The sequence below is a fragment of the Zingiber officinale genome, chromosome 3A (assembly GCF_018446385.1).
Source record: "Zingiber officinale cultivar Zhangliang chromosome 3A, Zo_v1.1, whole genome shotgun sequence".
In the NCBI taxonomy this organism is placed as follows: Eukaryota; Viridiplantae; Streptophyta; class Magnoliopsida; order Zingiberales; family Zingiberaceae; genus Zingiber; species Zingiber officinale.
The window spans coordinates 142,755,034-142,775,368 of NC_055990.1; the positions used below are offsets into that span (position 1 = coordinate 142,755,034).

Sequence of the window (20,335 nt, forward strand, 5' to 3'; positions counted from 1 at the left end):
TGAGTAAAAGAAAAATCTAAGAAGATTCTTAATTTTTACAAGTGCATGGACGTGGACATTTTAGCCATTTAATGGCAAGGAGTAGACGAATGATCAGTTGTCGCATGTCAAATAGAGAGCAACTTATTCTGTTATTTATCAAAATATTAACCATTATGAAAATTTAATATTGGATTATGATTAGGAATACACTAAAAAAAGTCTTAAACTAAAGATGTTAAGTTGGATATTGATGGCAAATTGAATATTCTAATATATAGATGTTAAGTTGGATATCCTAGCATACGAGGATATAAAAATAGTAGAAAGAAAGATGAGGAAATAAAAATATTAAAAAGAAAATTGAGGTTGAATATTAAAGAAATTTTTAAGAAAAGTATTTAAGAGTATAAGATATCTATTTAGATGATTAATACTTATGATAATGATAAAATCTTAAAAATAAAGAATCAAGGTCCGAGCATCAAACTTAAACTTCATTAATACATGATTGTTGTTATGGTATGAAAATCTAATATTGCAAAAATATATCGATGTAATTAATTTCTATAAGTGATTTGTTTATTAAAATTTAATATTAATTTGGATAATTATTTATTTCTTCTATCTTTATTTTCCTTTTATATCTTCATTATATTTTATTGTATTAAATATGCTAATATTCTCTTGGCATACTAAAACATTAGACAAATACACATAAGAATCAATAAAATCAAACATAATTGAATTTAAAAACATTTCATCAATCATTGATTTTTTTCAAATAATTTAAAGCAATGATAACATTTGTGAAATTTAAATTTAGAATAAGATGAAACAATTATAAGATTATGGTAAAGTTTGTAGTATAACAATGTCCAAGCTGAAAACGCTACTTTAAAACCTTTTTTCATTCACATTATATTAGATATTGATTAACATAAAATTATTTTTTCTACTGTATTCTCATGTATTGCAAAATCACCACATAATTTTTTTATTCTCCCCAGGAAGTAAACCAAAACTATTCAAATTGAATTACAAAATGTATAAAACTACAAACAGTACCTCAAAGAGCAAGAATTACACAGTTCTTTTCAGTTGATTGGATAATTATTTATAGTAATGAGATTCCCAAATCATCCTTCTTCAAAATGATATTACAGTAACCAAAACAAGCTCAATTGGATAAAGAGAAGAATGATATTAAAGTAACCAAAACAAGCTCAATTGGTCAAAGAGAAGAATGATATTACAGAACCCAAAACAAACTCAATTGGTTAAAGAGAAGAATGATATTACAGTAACCAAAACAAGCTCAATTGGTCAAAGAGAAGAATGATATTACAGAACCCAAAACAAGCTCAATTGGTTAAAGAGAAGAATGATATTACAGAAACCAAAAACAAGTTTGGAGGGATTTTAGTTTTAGTATCCCAAGTCATTTTTTCAAAAGCTTCAACACATCACCCACCAGGTGCAATGAACCTGTGACAAGAACCTGCAAAAGTGAAGGGAAAAAAAAAGAATTTGAGAAATGTTTCTGTCAGAATAAACAAAATAATGTTTTCAAATTCAAATAAGTTAAGCAAATCTATTCCAGCATTCACCATATTCTTTTCATAAATCTCTTACATTGTTTACATCTGTTAAGAGATATTCTTAGGAATGAAAATAGTCCATTTTACTCCATTCTATGAATCTTTTATGGAATACATATTCTTGTTCCATTCTCTGTTATTTCAGTTAACCGAACTTTAAAAACTATGTGCTGGACTTTACCTGAAGCGAAAGCGTGGGATTTTCCTTCACGTAGTCTCTCAAACATTTTATAGCCAATGGCAAGGATGGTATTACAGCGCTGCAAGAAAGATCGTTTAAAACATCACCACACTTTTCCATGGCCTCTCGAGTATGAAATTCATGAACTAGTGATTTATCGAGTTGCTGCTTGCTGGATCCATTTCCGTTGACAAAATCTGACAAGATGTAGAAAAGCAATACAAGATAAAGACACGTTGATTAACAATGCAAGATGGAATCTGAGAATCTGTGCTTGCATATTATTATTTGTACAAGATACGATCATACAACATAAAATTTGACCAAAAATGAAATGAAAAGACCACCTAATTATGTTTATTGTAGTCTTGTTCCACTTTATATGAGTAATTTGATTGGATAACCAAAAAGATGAAACTGTGATTAAGGTTTAACATCTCAGACTGGTAGTGTTCAGGCCAGCATGCAGTGTATTATTTATACAGTATCACCCTAGGTATAAATTGACAACCTAGATGGTCAGATTAGGATGTCTTAAGATTATATGTTGCCTCAGAGTGAGAATATTAATTAAATCCAGATTAAGTCAAATATGAATGAAATAACACAATGGTCGCCTCGATATCTCTACTATCTTGTGAGGTCGGAGGTATGTGATGTTTTTTCAGGCAAAGACCAACATGTGAACCACATAATTCCAAATGGTCTGTGTTTGTACTGCTTGAATTACCATTCCCTAGGATTAGTGTGAACAATTCAGGACTTCCCTGCCAGTAACCCTTCAGGCATAAAAATATGTTATAATGGACGACAATAGAAATTGAAGATAAACTAGACGCTAAAAATGCAAGGGAGATGTGAAATTATTGTCCAAAACTTAGAAGACTGACGCACAATTTATACTGGATTAGTATCAGTACCATACCACAATCTCAAATTAGAAGAATATAGAAGAAACAAGAGAATTGTGGTCTCATTTAATCCACACTCTATTCAACTTAAGTTTATAAACGGCCACTAATTTTGGAGGTAAGATCTATAAATAGGGATGTTAGTGACTGAGTAGACAGTTGTGTACTAATCCATACTAGTTTTGGCACTATAAGATGCATGATGTATAGATGACTAGTGTCGGTATCATGCCAAGATTGCAAATCTTTGTTAAATCTAATCAATTTACGATTGGTTTTTAGATTATATCTGATATCTGAAAATGTAATGGTGATTACACAGTTTGATTGACATATGGCTAAATTTTCACACAATAAATATAATAAAAATAAAGAAAAGGTGGACTTTCACCTTTTTCATGGATCAGTTTCTCCCATGTTCTCTGAAGGATGAACTGCCATGATAAATTTGCAGGGGAATCGGGTATCACAATGGATGACCCAGAATCAACTCTATGATACACTGACATGCTAGGTACAAATATGACTTTCGAGAAATGAACACCTGAAACAATATGTTAAAAGAGAATCAGGAATGAGGAGAAAATCCTCAAGTGGTACTCTTCCAAATAAATATGTGATTACAAACATTAAAGAATCAAATAGAAAGAACACTATGGATGGTACAATTATATACACATCATTTTATAATTCAAAGATGGACCATGATCTATCAAAGCCAATTAGGTCAAGTCCAAATTAATGTAAGCACACATATTCACAAACACTTTGGGTAATGTTTCCTGTAATATTCTACCTCAGATTAGAAAACTAACCTATTAACTTTGGTAAGTATTGAATGAACAAACCAAAATGCCTGAGCTCAAGCTAATATTGGCGACTCATTAGATAATAAGCAACCTTATTAGTCCATGACTCTTGATGTGGGACTAACACAAATATCATAATCTTCCCCTAAATTTCCACAAGAACTTAATTCAAACTCAGTAAGTATATAAGAGGTCCAATGGGACGGACACCAGTCTCCACATGGGACTAACACCAATATCATAGTTCCAACATGGGTCTTCAAAATACAAAAGGCAATAAATATATGACTGTTATTCAACTAGCATCCGCGATAATGTTATGTGAATACCACCAACCATGAAAAATATTAAAAAAGAAGTCTTATGAGTGGAAATTAATATCCCGCCAAAGATTATAACTTATGAGCGCCAAGAACAGGAACAACGTCAGCTCAGATAACAAGAAGACAAATTTGATAAAAGAAAATTTATCCTTTTTTCTTGCATTGCATGGTTGATACCATTTGAAGCACAAATGTTGATAAGCGGAGGAAGAAGAAGCTGAGGATCTCTCTTTTCCATGCAGTTAAACAAAAGAACCTGCAAAAACCGAACCAAATGCACCAAAATGCAAAACTTTCAACATATCCATCTCAATAGAAATAAGAGGATAACTATCATATGTATAATCAATGACATTCACCTTCATTGTTGATCTCGTAAATTCATTAGAATGCTTGTTATTATGGAAACTGCTAATCACATGATCATTCATAACTTTAGTCAATGAACGCACGGGTTCCTTGACAGTATTTGAGAACCACCTTGCACAAACTTCCATGCTTTCTGGACTATGTGCACCATCCAAATAAAAGACAAGATCACCAGAATTTTGATTTTTCTCAATAAAAGTTTGAGCTCGTCCACCAAGACTAGTAGTGGAAAGACCTCTGAGAAATGCTTCTGGCAGTTCTTCTATTGGGTAACCCTAGTGAAAAATTTGATAAACCATCCAACAGATTTCTATATCTTATCAGCAAAATCACAATAATATCTGAAACATAATTGATTCTCAAGGTGTAGAATTCGATCTTGCCAATATACTTTAAGAAATCAACATGAACCATGTCAATGACCACAGCAAAGACCATTCCTCATGGAATTTTTTTTTTCTCCTGATGAGAAAAATATATCACATCAGAGTATTCATCTGCTGAATCCTTTCCGATGTGTTGGCAACAGAACTCAGATATGTAATGGATATCAAATTTTACTACTCATAATTCACTAATTGAGCTCACCTGAGGAACAAGTTCTCCATGCCCGGTTCTCTGAAGCCAATTTATGCATAGTGCTACAGCAAGACCAGCATTTATGAATTGGTGATCTCCAGCTAATCCAAGTGTTAATCCTCTCATCATTTTTGGATCAAGGGGTGGAACAATTGTTAGAGGAATCTGTACCGATGAGCGCTAGATCAGTCTTTTCTCCATGGAAAATGTATAGACACAAATGGAAACAAAACTGCACACTGCTCTCTGATGCAATAAGACGTAAAGATTTACTACAATCATGTGACTTTAATCTGATAACATTTGCTTCAGCCTAGAATTTTTACACTTTTCAATTGAGTATGATTTTCCAAATGAATTATGTCTGAAAATTACCATCAACTCACTTGCCCTTTCCTCAAGTGCTAACTTTGCATCCGGATGTTGAAGTACTGTGAATGCAGGAACATTGGGCTTCATGTGGAAGATAATGTTTTAGCAAACTCTTGAAAAGATAAATGTAATAGAATTATAAGTGCACAACTGGTGAATATTATAATCTATTTGAAAATACTATCCTTTGACCAATTTCATATAGTAAATAGACGAACTGTTACCTTGAATATCCCAGATTTTGAAGTAGCAATTTTCCCAATTGTATCACCTACATAGGAGTAATGCAGAAGATTATTAGGGTTAGATTCCCATGATGGCCCCATGGCCCCCTTATATCTATTTTCATTATTCATCAATGTAAAATTAGACTTAGGACCTTTGATATTTGATATTTACAATGAGGTAATATTTACAATTAGATCCCTGATAATAGGAAAAGAAAAACTTCCAACAAAACAATGAAAAACATAAGAAACTCAACAATGGTTTATATTGATTGTAGCATTGATGGCACAAAAATATAGAAGATTCATGTCATGATAAATGAGTTCATCAGTAGGTGAACAAACTGTCCAAAACAATTTTGGTGACTAACATACATCTGTTGAATTTGCTTCAGTAATCACTTGGTTGCTTTTCAGTACCCATTGAATTTGTTTTAGTCATAGATACCAATATTGAAAAAAAAAGATATGAGGGATATTTGTGGTCATTAGAGTCATGAGTGTCCACCCACCATGAATCCACAGATTTTGTCAGAAATGCACTAAATTGTCTTAAAACTAGAATCAGCAAAAATAAATTGATTTGTTGGTAAAAACCAACAAAGAGACTGAGCAAGAAACTAAGGCGAGGGGATCTGAATACAGAAAACTGAGTTTCTAAATGTTCCCACACGTCAAACCTAATCTTTAGAATCAAAAGGGAACAGAAAGAATGTGGCATTGGACTAATTGAGTCGTCATGGACAAATCCTTACCAATTGTCAATACGACATGTGTGTATCAGTCAAACTGAAAAGGTGAGAACCAAACCAAATTTTTTGAAATGACACATATCATGTACTTAAAAAGCAACATGGTATTTCAATTTTGTTTTCAGGCACAACACAAGTTTTTCCGAATGATATAATTGAACCAAGCAGATGAGTCAAAACTAGCGTATCAAATCCCAAGCCGTGTTGGTTGGCATGGGTACAATCCATTCTGCTGGCTGACCAGCAAGCAAGACTTCCAACACCTCAGTACACCAAAGGATGGGTTCTTTTGAGTTCCCACTTAGCTAACTGTAAGAAAATAGATGTTGGTGACATGACTTTTCCTTGTTCTGGTCATAGCAAGTTATCTTGTGCCAAACATGATGACTGATATGACAACAATGGACTGACAAATGAGAACATATTTAATGATACAGACAATTTATCCTGAATAAACTAGCCAATTTTGACATATCAATCAATATAACCCCTGTACATAGTGATGGCAACTATCCCATCAGTTCCCATTCTTCTTGGATGGACATGAATCCAAAAGCATTTATCATTTTTGACTAAATTTGTCTTTAAGAAATCCTTTTTTTAGTGTATTGACAATATAGAGTTAATTACAAAATCAAGACAAATAAACTTCTCTCAAGGATGCATAAGGATGCATGTACCAATGAGCTAGCAACGAAAATGCTTCGTGTGAGATAAAAATGTACCCAAGATCTCCATGTGATCCATTCCAATTGAGGTTATTCCGCAGACAACAGGCTCCTGAACCTAAAATTATAGTTAAGTAGCTCAATGTTCAGAATAGATGAGAAGTTTAAAATGTCCATGAACAGAAATTAAGGTTGATGTAGTATCATATTAAGAAAGTATTCCAGGGGATCATTAGCAAATGTTCATAGAAAAACTTCACAAGTAAATGGAGAAATATGTTTAATGCCTGTCAAAGTGAACATTATTCTCGTAATAAAATTTCCAAGAAATCCTAACTTAATACTAAATATATTATTTGTTTCTCAACTAATTCTAATCACGTGAAAATTGAAGTTTTAACTGTCACAGAAATCATAATGTACAGCCGTACAGGTCAAGCTTATATAAACATTAAAGGTCAGGAATAAAAGTCTTGCAAGATGAATATGCAAAGGGTATGATTAAACAAAAATAACAAAAATAATATGGAAAAATACCACGTTTGTGGAGTCTAATCTTCCCCCAAGCCCTACTTCAATAACTGCAACATCAACCTGCACTCCAACAGGTTCAGAAATAAATGAAGAAAAGAAGTAAATTATTGTATAAAAAAATGAAATATTCTATCCAGTCATGTAATACATATTGCTCACTGAAGGACATGTTTACTAACAATTACCAAACAGTTGGAAGAAGTAATTTTTTTCTTGAAAAGATTGGAAAATATAATAATCTTATTGCCTATGTAAGATTAATCTATCTTGTGCATAGTTAGCCCAAAAGGAAATGAAACATGCTGACCTTTTCTGAGACAAATATCTTAAATGCCAGCACTGTCAAGAACTGAAATAATGGAGGCATAGGCAAATTCTGATCTACATTCTCCTACAAAAAAAAATAACCTTTGATAAGCATCTTTTACTGATTCAATTCAGTAGTTGTATACATGATTTCCATTTACCATAAGGATGACGAAATATCCATCTCAAATAATGGTCCTTTGAGTCAAAAGTACAGGATCAGCAGTCTATGTAACTATTCTCAGGATAATATATGATAAGTTAAATGATCATATATGATAAGAAAGATTCTCACTTTTGTATGATTCTACATCGCACCCACAAGGTTCCACCATCAAGAAAATGTTGAGAATTAATTTTTTATCCATGAATATAAATATTCAATGCATTTGTGTTTCTACCCTTTGAAGCTTTCTTTCTTGTGACCTCTACATCACACCCAGAAATTCCTTTGATGTGTATAAAACTGAATGAATGAAGATGCCCTTACGTATATAGAGGTTGTATCAACAATTCATGGCACCCAAAACTGAAAAGTAGATAGGTATTGGACAGATTTGTTAGTGCAATCTTGCTCCAGATATTATTTACTTTTGATGTTTGGTTAAATAAGTTTAAGTTAGACAATGTTGGTGATCTAACATAAATGTTGAGAAAGCAGGTACAAAGGAAAGCACAGGTATGGCAAGGAAAGTCCAAGAAGATAGTCTTGGCAATGAAGTCACAGAGTGTGGCTCTTGGTGAAGTCCAGGGGTGTCTTGGCAAAAGAAGACTTAACATGACGGAGCTGAAGGAAGCACTTGAAGGCAAGCGCAAGGATGAGGAGTCGTGGGCTCGGAAGTATCTTAAGGACGCAAGGCTGATGGAAGATGCTTGTGTTGGTGTAGGTTGTACTAATAATCTAGTTTTGATGTATGACAAATAGGTTAAAATTAGATGTGTTGTTTGTCTAACTACTTTCCCCAGTGTGTAGGAATTGGAGAACCAGACACCAGGCTGAAATCTAGTTAGGTCTACGGGACCGAATAGCTGGTGCAAAGTCTAGATAGGTCAACAGGCCGACCTGATATCTGGCAGGAAGTTCGTTGGACAACCGGCAGAAGTCCACTTGGGTCTGCGGACCTGACAATTGGCATGAAGACCTGGTAGGTCAAGAGTCTAGTGAAACCGACTGCAAGTTGGTAAGGTAAGTCACTAGAGAAGAGTGAGTCGGTGAGGATGTGTCCCGGTTGAGGGACAGTAGGCGTTGATCTAGTTTAGGACCATTTTGGATCCCTAAACTGAGACCTTAACTAGATCCTGATCTCGGGAAGACAAGGTTTAATTACTACTCAGTATTATTGTGTCAGTACTTGTCTTGCAAGTTATTATTTAGTTTATTGGACTAACACAAATTATTGAAGGCACCTTCAATCACTGAAGGCATCTTGGAACTGTTCATAGAAGGCGCCTTTAGTGCTTTGAAGGCGCCTTCCGCGAGATAAATTTTGGACCTCGTCACAGATAAGGCACGGCGAAGTCGGGATAGAGTTTGTCACATTGAAGGCGCCTTCAATGGGTATGGAATGCGCCTTCCACACCCTTTATAAGGGGGACTCAACCAAGCTTCAAGATATAACACTCATATGATCATCTACGCTTCCGATTGGACTTCCGAACGCTCCGGCTTCCTGCTACAACTCTGCTACAACGCTGCCATGCTCATCTACTGCTAAGAAGCCGCCCAAACACCGAGCTCGAGCCGACCAACTTCGAAAAAAGTGTTTAGTAACTTTAAATTCTATACTTAAGTTTTGCAAAAGGACAAGTGTAGTGTGTTACACTTGTTCCGACTTTCTCTGTACTCGATTTCCTCTTTTGGCGGTTCCGGAAGAGGTATTTTAGTGAATTACCCATCGATAAGTCAGTGAGACCTGAGTCTTGGAGTAGGAGTCATCGAAGGCTCCAAAGCAAGTAAACCGACTGTGTTTGATTCTGAGTTCTTACTTGTGTTTTTTTTTTTTTTTTTGTCTTCCGCTGCATATACTTTACTTTTCAAAATCGAAAAGAACGAGTTTTTCAAAACCACGTGATTCACCCCCCTTTCATGTGTGACTCGATCCAACAAGTGGTATCAGAGCAGGTACCGCTCTGATTTAGTACAACCACTAATCAGGCAAGGGGGTGATCTTGTTTGCTTTTAATACTTGTTTTTCGTTTTTTTTTAGCTTTTCGATAAAATCCAAATTGGTATAATTACCTCTTTGGATAAATTTTTTGTTGCAAACTACTCTGATTTGGTGCAACACCAATCGAGCCTTAATACCTTTATTTTTCTCCTACACTGCTAATCCAAAACCTAGTCTTGGGATTTCTTTTCTTTTTCCTCTTTTGTGTGCAAGGTTCATGGCCCAAAACGAGGGATAAAACACCGTTCATCCTCCCCTCTTTAACGGTGACGATTTCCCGTACAAGAAAAAACGGATGGAGGTGCACCTGAAGATAGACTTCGACCAATGGTTCAGCGTCACCAAAAGATACAAGACTCCAGTCGACCACAGCACCGGAATTCCAATGGACCAAGAAAATTGGAATTTGGAGATGAAGAAAAAGGCCCAAATTGACTTCAAGGCCCTCAACACAATCCAATGTGGGCTAACAAAGGAAGACCAAAACCATGTCGACCTGCGGGACCGAACAGCTTGAAGGTATAAGTCTAAGCTAAGGGGTTGTTTCAAGTATGAAAGATCATGCTTGAAGGTATGCACTCTCACATTAAGAGGTATCAGTCGACTGGTACTCACACCAATCAACTGATACTTGATCCTAAAACGAACAGAGAGTTGCGGCTGACTACCAGTCGACTGATGCAAGTACCAATCAACTGGTATAATGTCGTTGGACTGATGACACGCCGAATTCCCGAAAATTTCGTAAAGAATAGTAGTTGTTACTTGCTACTAGTTGACTGATGCATACATCAGTCGACTAGTGATCGAGGTTTTCAGCCTCAAATATAAAAAGCTTGAGAGCTTGGAGAAAATATATCTATTGATGCAAAAACGTTGTTAAACTCTCCAAGTGATCTCCAAGCTTACACAACTCACAATCTCTTCCTCCTAAGCTCATCCTTCATCTTGTAAGAGGAAGAGATCATCTTGTAAAGGTGTCTCCACCTTCGTACTTGATTTGAGAAGGAGAAGATCATAGTGAAACTTGATTGTATGTGTGTGCCTTGGATTATTCACCTCAAGGAGGTAGAGACCAAGTAAATCGAGTTAGCATTGCCTTCTCATTTCTTCGTTATTTCATTTCCATTGGTTTTGCTTCCGCTAAAAATTTGCAGGTAGAAATCAAAGAAAGGCTATTCACCTCCCTCTAGCCGGACGCAAAAGTCCTAACAAGATTTGTTGTAAGGCTGTCAGAACACATTTCCCAAATTCTATATTAGGAGGGAATCACATTGTAAGATCTTGTGAAACAGCTTCCAATCTGACCATTTCAGAATCATTTATCATATTTATCTCTTTAAAAAAATACTTTTCAAGTATCAAGATTCTTTGCTGGGTTAATAACACATTCCTTCTGATCCTTGAATAATACAGTAATCTAACAATAAATGAAGAAGACATGAACATTATTTTTCAAAATAAAAATAATATAAACATACCTTCAATATGTTCCAACAATCCCAGAAGTAATACAAAAATTTATCTTCTGAGATGTCTAACCTGCATAGTTACCGATAAGTCCCAATATAACAACAACAATCTGTATTAAGCGTAATTATTAAAAGAAAGTGGTAATCGTTGAGGCAAAATTGAGAATGCTATATTCATAAGCATATATATATATATATGGGTTGGAACTTTTGGATTGCAATCTTTCGATCAAACTTCTTGTGAAGCAGAAGGTCCTCTGTTTGATCCTACTGTCTGGTAATATAAAAGGATACTCCTCTGGTGATGTAGTACAAGTGTAGTAGTTTTTTACTAACAGGATTATCTTAGTTGTTGATTTAATACGAAGTAATGGTTTTTTTGCAGGTAGTTGCCTTTTTGAACAGCTGGGGTCTGAGGCCTATGCACCTAAAGGCCACATACCGTGTCTTATAGACTTATACTATGCTATCTTAATATATAAACTGAATTCCTCTCATCCTTCTCGTCCATCCCTCTCTCTCTCTCTCCTAACTTCCACTTTTTTATTCTACATGAAGTGGTATTGGAGCCAGCTGCTTTTTTACATCTAGAGGATTACACAGCCTGCCATCTTTGAAACCACTGTCCTAGTCATAGTAAACTTTAGTTAGTCCAAATGGATGCCCTTGCCCACATTGGTGGATGGAACTGTTAGGGATATAATCATGGTTATGAGAAATAATATAACTCAAAATCATACAACAACCATAACAACAACCAAGCCTTTATCCCACCAAGTGGGGTCCGCTATATGGATCCTCCTATGGCATTAGACTCAATCCCCTATTAAAACTCGAGTCTTCTTTGGTACCCCTCTTCCTCTATTAATGTATGTATTTGTTATAGCCTCACATCGCCTAATAACTCAAAATTCATATCACCAAAATTTAAAAGAACTGTGATAAAAGGAATGGACTAAGAAATGTTCGGGATATGATCATGGGATATACACAAAGATGTGAAATACTTATCATACATATACATCAAAATTTAAAAGAAAGGTGATGATATGAGTCAATACAATTTGACAAAAATCTTATTTTATAGTCCTAAAAAATGTATGTCAGAAATTCATTTCCCATCATATCGATACAAAATGACAATGAATGTGAAATCAATTGACTTAAAAGTTATGTCTTGTCAAAATCATCTCTCATTCCTCTCTTTTGTAGCATAGTTGTCGTCTATGCCTTTCTCTCACAATTGTGTTAATATATTATTAAGATATATATTAAAATTAATAGTGGAGGCAATGATCTTTCTATTTCAAAAGTATTTTATGATAGCATCTCCTATTCCTCCATTTCAATTCTTGGTAAAGGGAAATAAATAATAATTTATAAACAATATAAGATATTAACCTGTATATCTTTATCATGAATCAATATCAATTTACTTTACCTATAATATTATGTTGTTAAATAGAACATTCATTTTTCAATCTGAATTCACGATTCAAAAGTTTACCAAAATCATTCACGATATGTTGACAATCTTGTTTGTTACAATTAAACCTAACCCATTAAATTGAACATAATGAAATGTAAATTAAACCCAAGACATTATAAAAGGAGAAAGAACCCATGAATCTTTTGTAACACGATCCAAAAGGAATAGGAGAAGATGGCATCTCTACAATGATGCATAACAAATTTAATTATGCGAAGAAGATGTAACTGCTGAATCAGTGAGGAAGATGTAACCAAGAGTCAAGAGCATTCAACTAAAAGAAGAAATCTTGTCTCATGTAGAATCAAAGTCAATGATTGGGGAAAGTCGATAGTGACTATGAAGAATTCTTGTCATGGCAAAATTGCCTTCTCTGTTAATTTAGCATTATCTTCATCTCCCTCTTCCGCTCTTTAATTGTGTCACCCATTAAGACTCATGCTTGATGATGAGAAGGAACTCAATGGTGACTTTTTCCTATAAGTAGCCAACCATGAAATGATTGATTGCAGATTTTTTTCATTTCTTAAGAAAATGAAATAAAAATATTTAATAAATTTTAGTAAATGTGCTATAGTCATCTTTTTCAGAATGAATATCATGCTCCATTTATCATTTATTATGCAATAAGACATAATATTACATTTATTTTACATATTTGAGGACATGAAAATCATTCCGTGTATGGTATGAATCTATATTAGCTTATTTTACAATTTCTTTCCTAAACCTTCATAGTTAGATATGATTGACAATTTAAAAATTCCTTAAAATGATTAATTACAAGAAGAAAAATCTGACAACCTTATTTCTTGTAGCTTAAGTTTAATCAACTGGTTTTAATCACTTATTTAAGTATTGAGAAAGCCTCCCTAGCTTTTTCTCCCTAATTCTTTTACACTGAATCACAATGATAGTACCCATCTACTCTTATTCCTATTTCTTCCTTTTATGATAGGTAACAGTCTCACAACACTACTTGTGCTCCAACCCATCCTAGGATGATCATCGAAAAAATAGTGCAAGAGAAAATTGATCTTCGACAATCTTAGAGGAATAGATCCATTATGTTGACAGCTTATCAAAACTGCTCAGGGATGGAACAATTTATGATTGTTTATCCTTTGATAACCTTTTTTTATTTTCCTTTGTGTGGTTTGTTAACATTCCGCTTATTGAACAACTTCAACAAGCCATTATCAGTCCTATCTATTTGGAACCAGCTACATGGATTTTATCCTTCTATAACTCTGTCCAAGTTTATATCACTAGAAATATTTCCATCTCTTAATATGCAATCATGAAGATAAAGATACTACCTAATAAATATATTTGGCAGGGGCATCCCCCTCCAATTACAATAAAAAGAAAGATCAAAACAATATGTGAGTCCATTTACCCATTAATTCGAAATCTTTCTCTCACATCCATAAGATGAGGAGATGTGAAAAGTCCTGTTCGAAAACCACATTCGCGTAAAATAGCTTCAGAAAATGTGCAAGTTGAGCCCTGGAATTTTCAATCAATAAGAAAAGAACAACTTGTACCATTTCATTGAAAAATCAATCAAGTTAAACATACTTACAAGAGATGATAAGCAACTTGTTGAGTAACAGGAAATACAAATTAAACAATTTTATTAGGATGCTATGACATGGTAACATATCTTGAAAAGATAAAGGAAACATCATATTACTCATTAGCATGTATCATAAATCAACCAAGAAAGCAGAAAACTCTGTTTGACCAGAAAACATCATATTCACTTAACTATGTAGAAAAAAGATGAGAGAATTTTCTAGGGTCTAAAAGAAGCATCAAACTGAAACAAATTTAACTCTTACTGCAAGCTAGTGCATAGAAATAGGAAGAAAGATAGTATACTAATTGGGCATTCAAGATCAAGTACAGATCAAATCCATAGATCTTTTCTCAATCTCAAAATTCAGAAAAGGGACCAGGCTGATATCATGTATTCGAGGCAAGAATTTTAAGAAAGGCTGTTTAGGTCAGTATCCAAAGTGATTTAAATGATTCATTTTGTTCAATTCATCCACAAATAATATTTTTCTGGTTATATTCATCTCTCAGTCCTTATTTCAATTTTTTTCCCCTTCATTTCATGATGCCAGCACAGCTGTATTGATTTGCTGCATGCATATAATACACAATACAGTATTAAAAAATCAGTGAGGAGGTCCAAATTTGCATAGTCTTGGTGGCTCATGACTTGGTCTTTTTGTCTCAGCAAAATGCAAGTCTATGCCATTAATGAAACCATCAGTGGCATAGAACATAAATCACGATTCTATCACTTCCAATTCCTCACTCTATCCTAGCATAAAAACAAGACCAAATAGTACTTGGCCTCTCATGTTATTGTCATCATTCTAAACCAGATTTGCTTTTTAAAGAACTAAAGAATTAAGCAAAATCTATTTGGGTTTTCTCTAAAAGGTGAGGAGGTGGTCGACAATAGATTATACTTGGCAAATTTTTGTATTGCTCATTGGTAAGTGCCTACCCAATTATCAATATATTGGAAATGGAAAGAATAATCAATTATCACACCAAAATTGTAACTAAGTGAAACAATTTTCAAAACATAGAACCTGACATTTGCAATGGATGAAACAAAAAAAACAAAAACCAAATAATCACACAAGAATCACCTTTCCTTTTGTTCCACCAATGTGGATAATGTTGAGTTGAATTAAGTTCTTCTCCACACCTATTATCTGCAGAAAAAAAAAAGAAAGAAAATGGTATAAATTTAAGTTATCTGCAAAAATTGAATTGCAAGGAAGCAATAAAAGAGAGTGGAAATATACCATGTAATCACAAAGCTATAAAGAAACCAATGAAACTATAATCATACAAGTTAAAGAAGAAAGAAAGTGCTAAAGAGTGCTACTCATGGTGTACCTCCTTCGATGACTGTCCCTGCACCAATAGATTGTACTGCTCAACCTCGCCACTGTTGTATTCCAATCTGAACCATATTAGAGTATCAACTATCCACTCCATCCTTCCATTAGTTTGAATGGACACAGCTAAGGTGAAATCATATCTCCTACAAATACCTGCATTTTCTAAAGAATATGTCTTCACCTCCCCAAGTCTCAGTCTCCAATGCAGAATCTCTAACACTCTGCATAATCGCTTCCACTATAGGCATCTCCATTGGATCAATTTCATCCCAAGCTATTGCACTCAATGATTTGCATCCCAAGATAGAGTAATTAGATGTCATTAGGCATGGATCTACTGAAGGTTCCTTGAACCTATAGTGTAATTCTAATTTATAGATCCATCTATGATATCTCGTGAACATTTGAAAGTGAAACTTCTAAAGTAGCAAAACTTGTAAAGTTCTCTACTGTTTCCGCGATGCACCACAAATTTTAAAGGTTCCCTTCCTATAATCCTCCACCCTGTTGAAACCTCCACTGCCACCAACCATCCTCAACCCTCATTGAGTTCATCATGTGCATATTGACCATTATTTTCATCCTTCCATTCATGATGGAAATACACACCCAATATTTGTAACATTGTTCTCTAGTTGTTCCTTCATAAGTGTGACTTCATCCATCAGTCAAGAACTCATATTTTCCATTGACGTTGTCTTTCTTTCCTCATACCATTAACACTGTCAAAGAATATTAGGTTTTATGAGTTCTAGATTTAAACACTAGCTGTTTTTAGGTTGGGTTGGGGTCAATGTATACTGTGTAATAGTTTATTATACCTATGCAATACAATATTTTCTTTTCCGAAAATTTAACAAGGTATCAGACCTAACCTTTCTGGGTTATCGGTTTCCAAACAGAAATTCCCCCTTAGGGAGAGGCAAGTGACTTGGCACAGCCTATCTCCTCATCCACCTTTTCTTTCTTTCTCTCCTCCTACTTGAATTTGTGAAACCTCCTCTTGTTCAACTTTTACCCTTGTCAAAATCAGTTTTGCCCATCTCTCCCACTCCACATGTGAGACCTATCTCCGGCTTTGCACGCGACAGAAAGACACTGAAACTACATACTTCTATGCCTAGATCATCCCTGCTACTATAATTTAATTCCAATTTGAATTTTTAAACCAAACTATTTCAAATTGGTTTTGATTTTATCACCAAATAGATAACCTGAACCATATCACCCTGACAAGCATTATATGTTCATTTCATTATAGTCATCCCTCCACCACTAACCAGTTCATGTAACACGTTGAAAAAAAAATTGTTGGCAAAATAATCGCGGATGATTATAGCAACATCTGCAATGGAAAAAACAAACAAAAGACTTTGATCTCCTTATACATCAAGGACTAAGCATTTATCCCACTAAGTGTAGTCGGCTATATGGATCCTCATACGCAATTGGAACTCTAGTCTCCTTATATTATTCCTAAAAGTGAATAACCTATGGGAAACAAAGGGTTCAGACATAAACATGAATATTGTTTCTATAGTGCTCAACTAAAGATTAACACAGATTGCATGAGTCGTGCCATGGAATTTAATTATGGAGAAAGGCAACAACGTAAAAAGTCACTTCTCATCTAAAATATTTTCATAATGCACAAGGGTCTATACTTTCATGAATTATGTTAGACTTGGCATGGCCTAGTTCTTACAGAAATGATAAACCTTTTAACACTAGGCATTGCTTCTCACACTACCAGATCTGATTTGACGATATTTCTTACATCATGTATTAACATTGCTGTTTTTATCAGCATAATTTTTTCATGGAGTGTCTCGTTCACAAACATTATAGGCAAAAAGAAAAAACCAATGTTGTTGCTCCCCACCCAGGTTTAAGAATAACATGGAAAAGGTCTTACTAAGTAATTCAAGATCAACTGTGTATGTATATCATAGCCAATCCACCACACGGAACAGAAGACAATGAGCTGTAATTCAATTACTGAATACATTTAAAAACTACAATATTTAGAATGAGATCAGCTCCAAATTACCTTTAAATAATCAAGCATTGCATTCAATTTTCCTTTTGGGGGTTTAACATTATTTTTGCGTCCACCAATTAGAGAGGAAAGGGCCTTCATTGCAGCCTCATATGAAGAGGAGAGAACTAAGTCAGGTTCCTTTCCTAGAAGAACCCCATTGCTTCCCATATCTGTAAATAGATGACCAAGTGTTTAATCAACTCATAACATCTATTTGCACTTCCTAAGACTGAATACCAACAAAGAGAAGTCTTGGCTTTAGCCATCTAGTAGAAACATGTCATGTTATATGCTAACATGATCTCACAATCTCAATTAGTTTAACCTTGAATGAAACAGTTCAACAGTTCAAACAAGAAAAATGCATCCTGAAGAATCTTACAAAGGAAAAATGTAAAATAATAATAATAATCAATTTGATTGGGGTTCTAGAAACACCACCTAAATTGTCATTTAGGCAATTAAGATAGATGATGACAGTATTTCACTGCATAAAAATTTAATTAAAAAGTAAAGAAGGAACTAGCAATCTGACATGAACCTATATTCTTTCTTCTCTAGTATATAAGCCTACAAGGGAAGTATATAGAAGTTTAGCATCGCCACCCAACTAAATCACATTAATGAGGGACCTAAAAAATAATATATTAACATTATCTGCATAAAGGATGCTACACATGAGAAAACTAGAAGTAATTTGAACTTAGATTATAGAATAGTTACTTTGGCCAAGTTACTCATAAAATGATCTGAACAATGGTACTAATCATCTGAACAGAAATAACACCATGAATACAAATGAGTTTCTTTCTTTTATGTACATTTATTGTTCCTTTCCCTCATATTCATCCATCCATCTAAAAGGAACATAAAGCTGCACCTACACCACCACTTTTGCAACAAAAATTAACCCTAAGAATCTATTAGCAGAATACACGTTTATGGAAACAACAGGCAACAATTTTCAATCTTGACCCAAAAAAGGGAACGCGCCAATAAGAGGAAAACCAAACAAAAAGATGATCAAGAATGCAAACTTTTTTAGCCGAACTCATTAGCATCATTGGCCTGTTTAGTTGGATGGATGAATAGGAGGGAGAAGGAGGGAAAAAGGAACAAAAACAACATATGGAGAAAAAAGACGACTTTTTTTTATGAGCAGTCATTGTTCCTTTCCTTCCGAATCTGATTCATCCGCCAGAATAAAGGGAACACAAAGCTGCAACTACGCCTCCACTTCTGCAACAGTATATTAAACCCTGGCAATATGAAAACAATCTTCCGACTTGAATTTTAGAAGACAAGGGCCCAAAAAAGAGGAGCGGCCAAGTAAGAGGAAAACCAAAAAATCAATATGATCAAGACTCAAGATGCAAATTTTTTCAGCCGAACTCAACGACGCACATGACACTTGTTTAGACGGGTGGAGGAAAAGGAGGAGGGAGAAAAAAAAAATTGAACAAAAATCAAACACGTATGACAAAATTAGCTTTCTCTATGTGCATTTCTTTTTCCCTTTCCCTCCTATTCATCCACCCGAGTAAAGCGAACATAAAAGCGGCACTTATACCTCCACTTCCACAACAGCAACTCAACCCTAACAATCCTCCACCATGAGTTTTGTGAGAGCAAGGCCGGAAAAAGGAGAGCAAGAATAAGAGAACCCAAAGTAGTTAATAGAGCCACAATTATAAATCCCTAGAAACGCTTCTAGCAGTAAAGGACGGCGACTAGCAGAAATACCTGTGGGAAGAGGGGTAGGCGAGCGGAAGAAGACGGGGGCGAGGAAGGAGCGAGCTTTGAGGCGACGACTGAAGGGGAGCAGAGTGCGAACGGAGGAGGAGGTCAATCTCAACTTGAGGCAAGTGGCGAGGTAGGTGTTGAAGATTTGTGGTGAGCTGGACGCGGTTGGTGGTGATGCAACGGAACATGGAGCAGCAGCAGCAGCAGCAGTTGCGGCAGCGAAGGAAGGCAAAGGCATCGGACGAGGGCGAATCAAAGCATCTCATAAAAACAACGTCGATTTATTCGCAACGTGGTCTCCACTCATCGCCAACGTCGATTTATTCGATAAAATACCGAACTAGCCGTGGGGCCCAGAGAACGTTAGCCAGAGATCGAGAGCGAGATCAGGTCGAGGCGTGCAAATGTAAGTCAAGATTTTTATTTTTATTTATTGTTTTTCTTTAAAAGAATTATCTTTTTTTCCTAAATAAAATAATTTTGTTTCTAAAACTACCTTCATTTTTTTACGTACACAATTATAACGGTTACAATTTCATAATTACGACATTTAAATTCTGATCAATATTTTTAGTAAACATGATATTATAGAAACTACAACCCCATAACAACTAGTGACCATGAGAAATATAGTAATTATAAAATCAGAATATTATAATCTCATAGCTACTATAATAACATTAAAAAAATAAACATCCTTTTAACAATTCTAATAAAAAAAATTGGCCTTTCAACTTTTGCCCAAGATATAAAGAAAGACTGAAGCTCCCATTATCGTTGAGCTAGGGAATGTCAATTCATCCACCGCAAGAGCCTAAGATCTTAGTAGAAATCAAGGTTGGAAGCTTACGCAAAGCATTGAATGCAAAACTATGGCGAAA

The 20,335-nt window shown here is 34.8% G+C and overlaps 1 protein-coding gene across 5 annotated transcripts; it reads right to left on the minus strand.

Moving 5' to 3' along the window:
* Positions 1-1,389: 1,389 nt before the first annotated feature.
* Positions 1,390-19,751, minus strand: LOC122052605 (folylpolyglutamate synthase-like). 5 transcript variants are annotated; one of them, XM_042614202.1, is made up of 17 exons: positions 17,721-17,855; positions 15,824-15,944; positions 15,666-15,732; positions 15,413-15,478; positions 14,140-14,249; positions 11,261-11,321; positions 7,613-7,696; positions 7,309-7,365; positions 6,829-6,889; positions 5,349-5,395; positions 5,128-5,205; positions 4,762-4,917; positions 4,164-4,448; positions 3,982-4,060; positions 3,064-3,216; positions 1,762-1,958; positions 1,396-1,480 (listed from the first exon to the last, which is right to left on the minus strand). In XM_042614202.1, the coding sequence occupies exons 2-17, from the start codon at positions 15,922-15,924 to the stop codon at positions 1,421-1,423; spliced, it is 1,662 nt and encodes a 553-aa protein (XP_042470136.1). In that variant the 5' UTR covers positions 15,925-15,944; positions 17,721-17,855; the 3' UTR covers positions 1,396-1,420. The 5 variants fall into 5 exon arrangements, with proteins under 5 accessions (XP_042470135.1, XP_042470136.1, XP_042470137.1 ...); XM_042614201.1 differs by lacking the exons at positions 15,666-15,732; positions 15,824-15,944 and adding an exon at positions 19,455-19,751 and having other exon boundaries at positions 1,390-1,480; positions 17,721-17,881; XM_042614203.1 differs by lacking the exons at positions 15,666-15,732; positions 15,824-15,944 and adding an exon at positions 18,858-18,881 and having other exon boundaries at positions 17,721-17,881.
* Between the last annotated feature and the right edge of the window lie 584 nt (positions 19,752-20,335).

Coding starts and splice junctions, on each gene's coding strand:
- LOC122052605 (XM_042614201.1), bottom strand. CDS start 19,692: ATGCCTTTGCCTTCCTTCGCTGCCGCAACTGCTGCTGCTGCTGCTGCT. Junction 6,890..7,308: donor GATTAGACTCCACAAACGTG/GTATTTTTCCAT, acceptor CTATAATTTTAG/GTTCAGGAGCCTGTTGTCTG. Junction 4,918..5,127: donor AAAGGGCAAGTGAGTTGATG/GTAATTTTCAGA, acceptor TCATCGGTACAG/ATTCCTCTAACAATTGTTCC.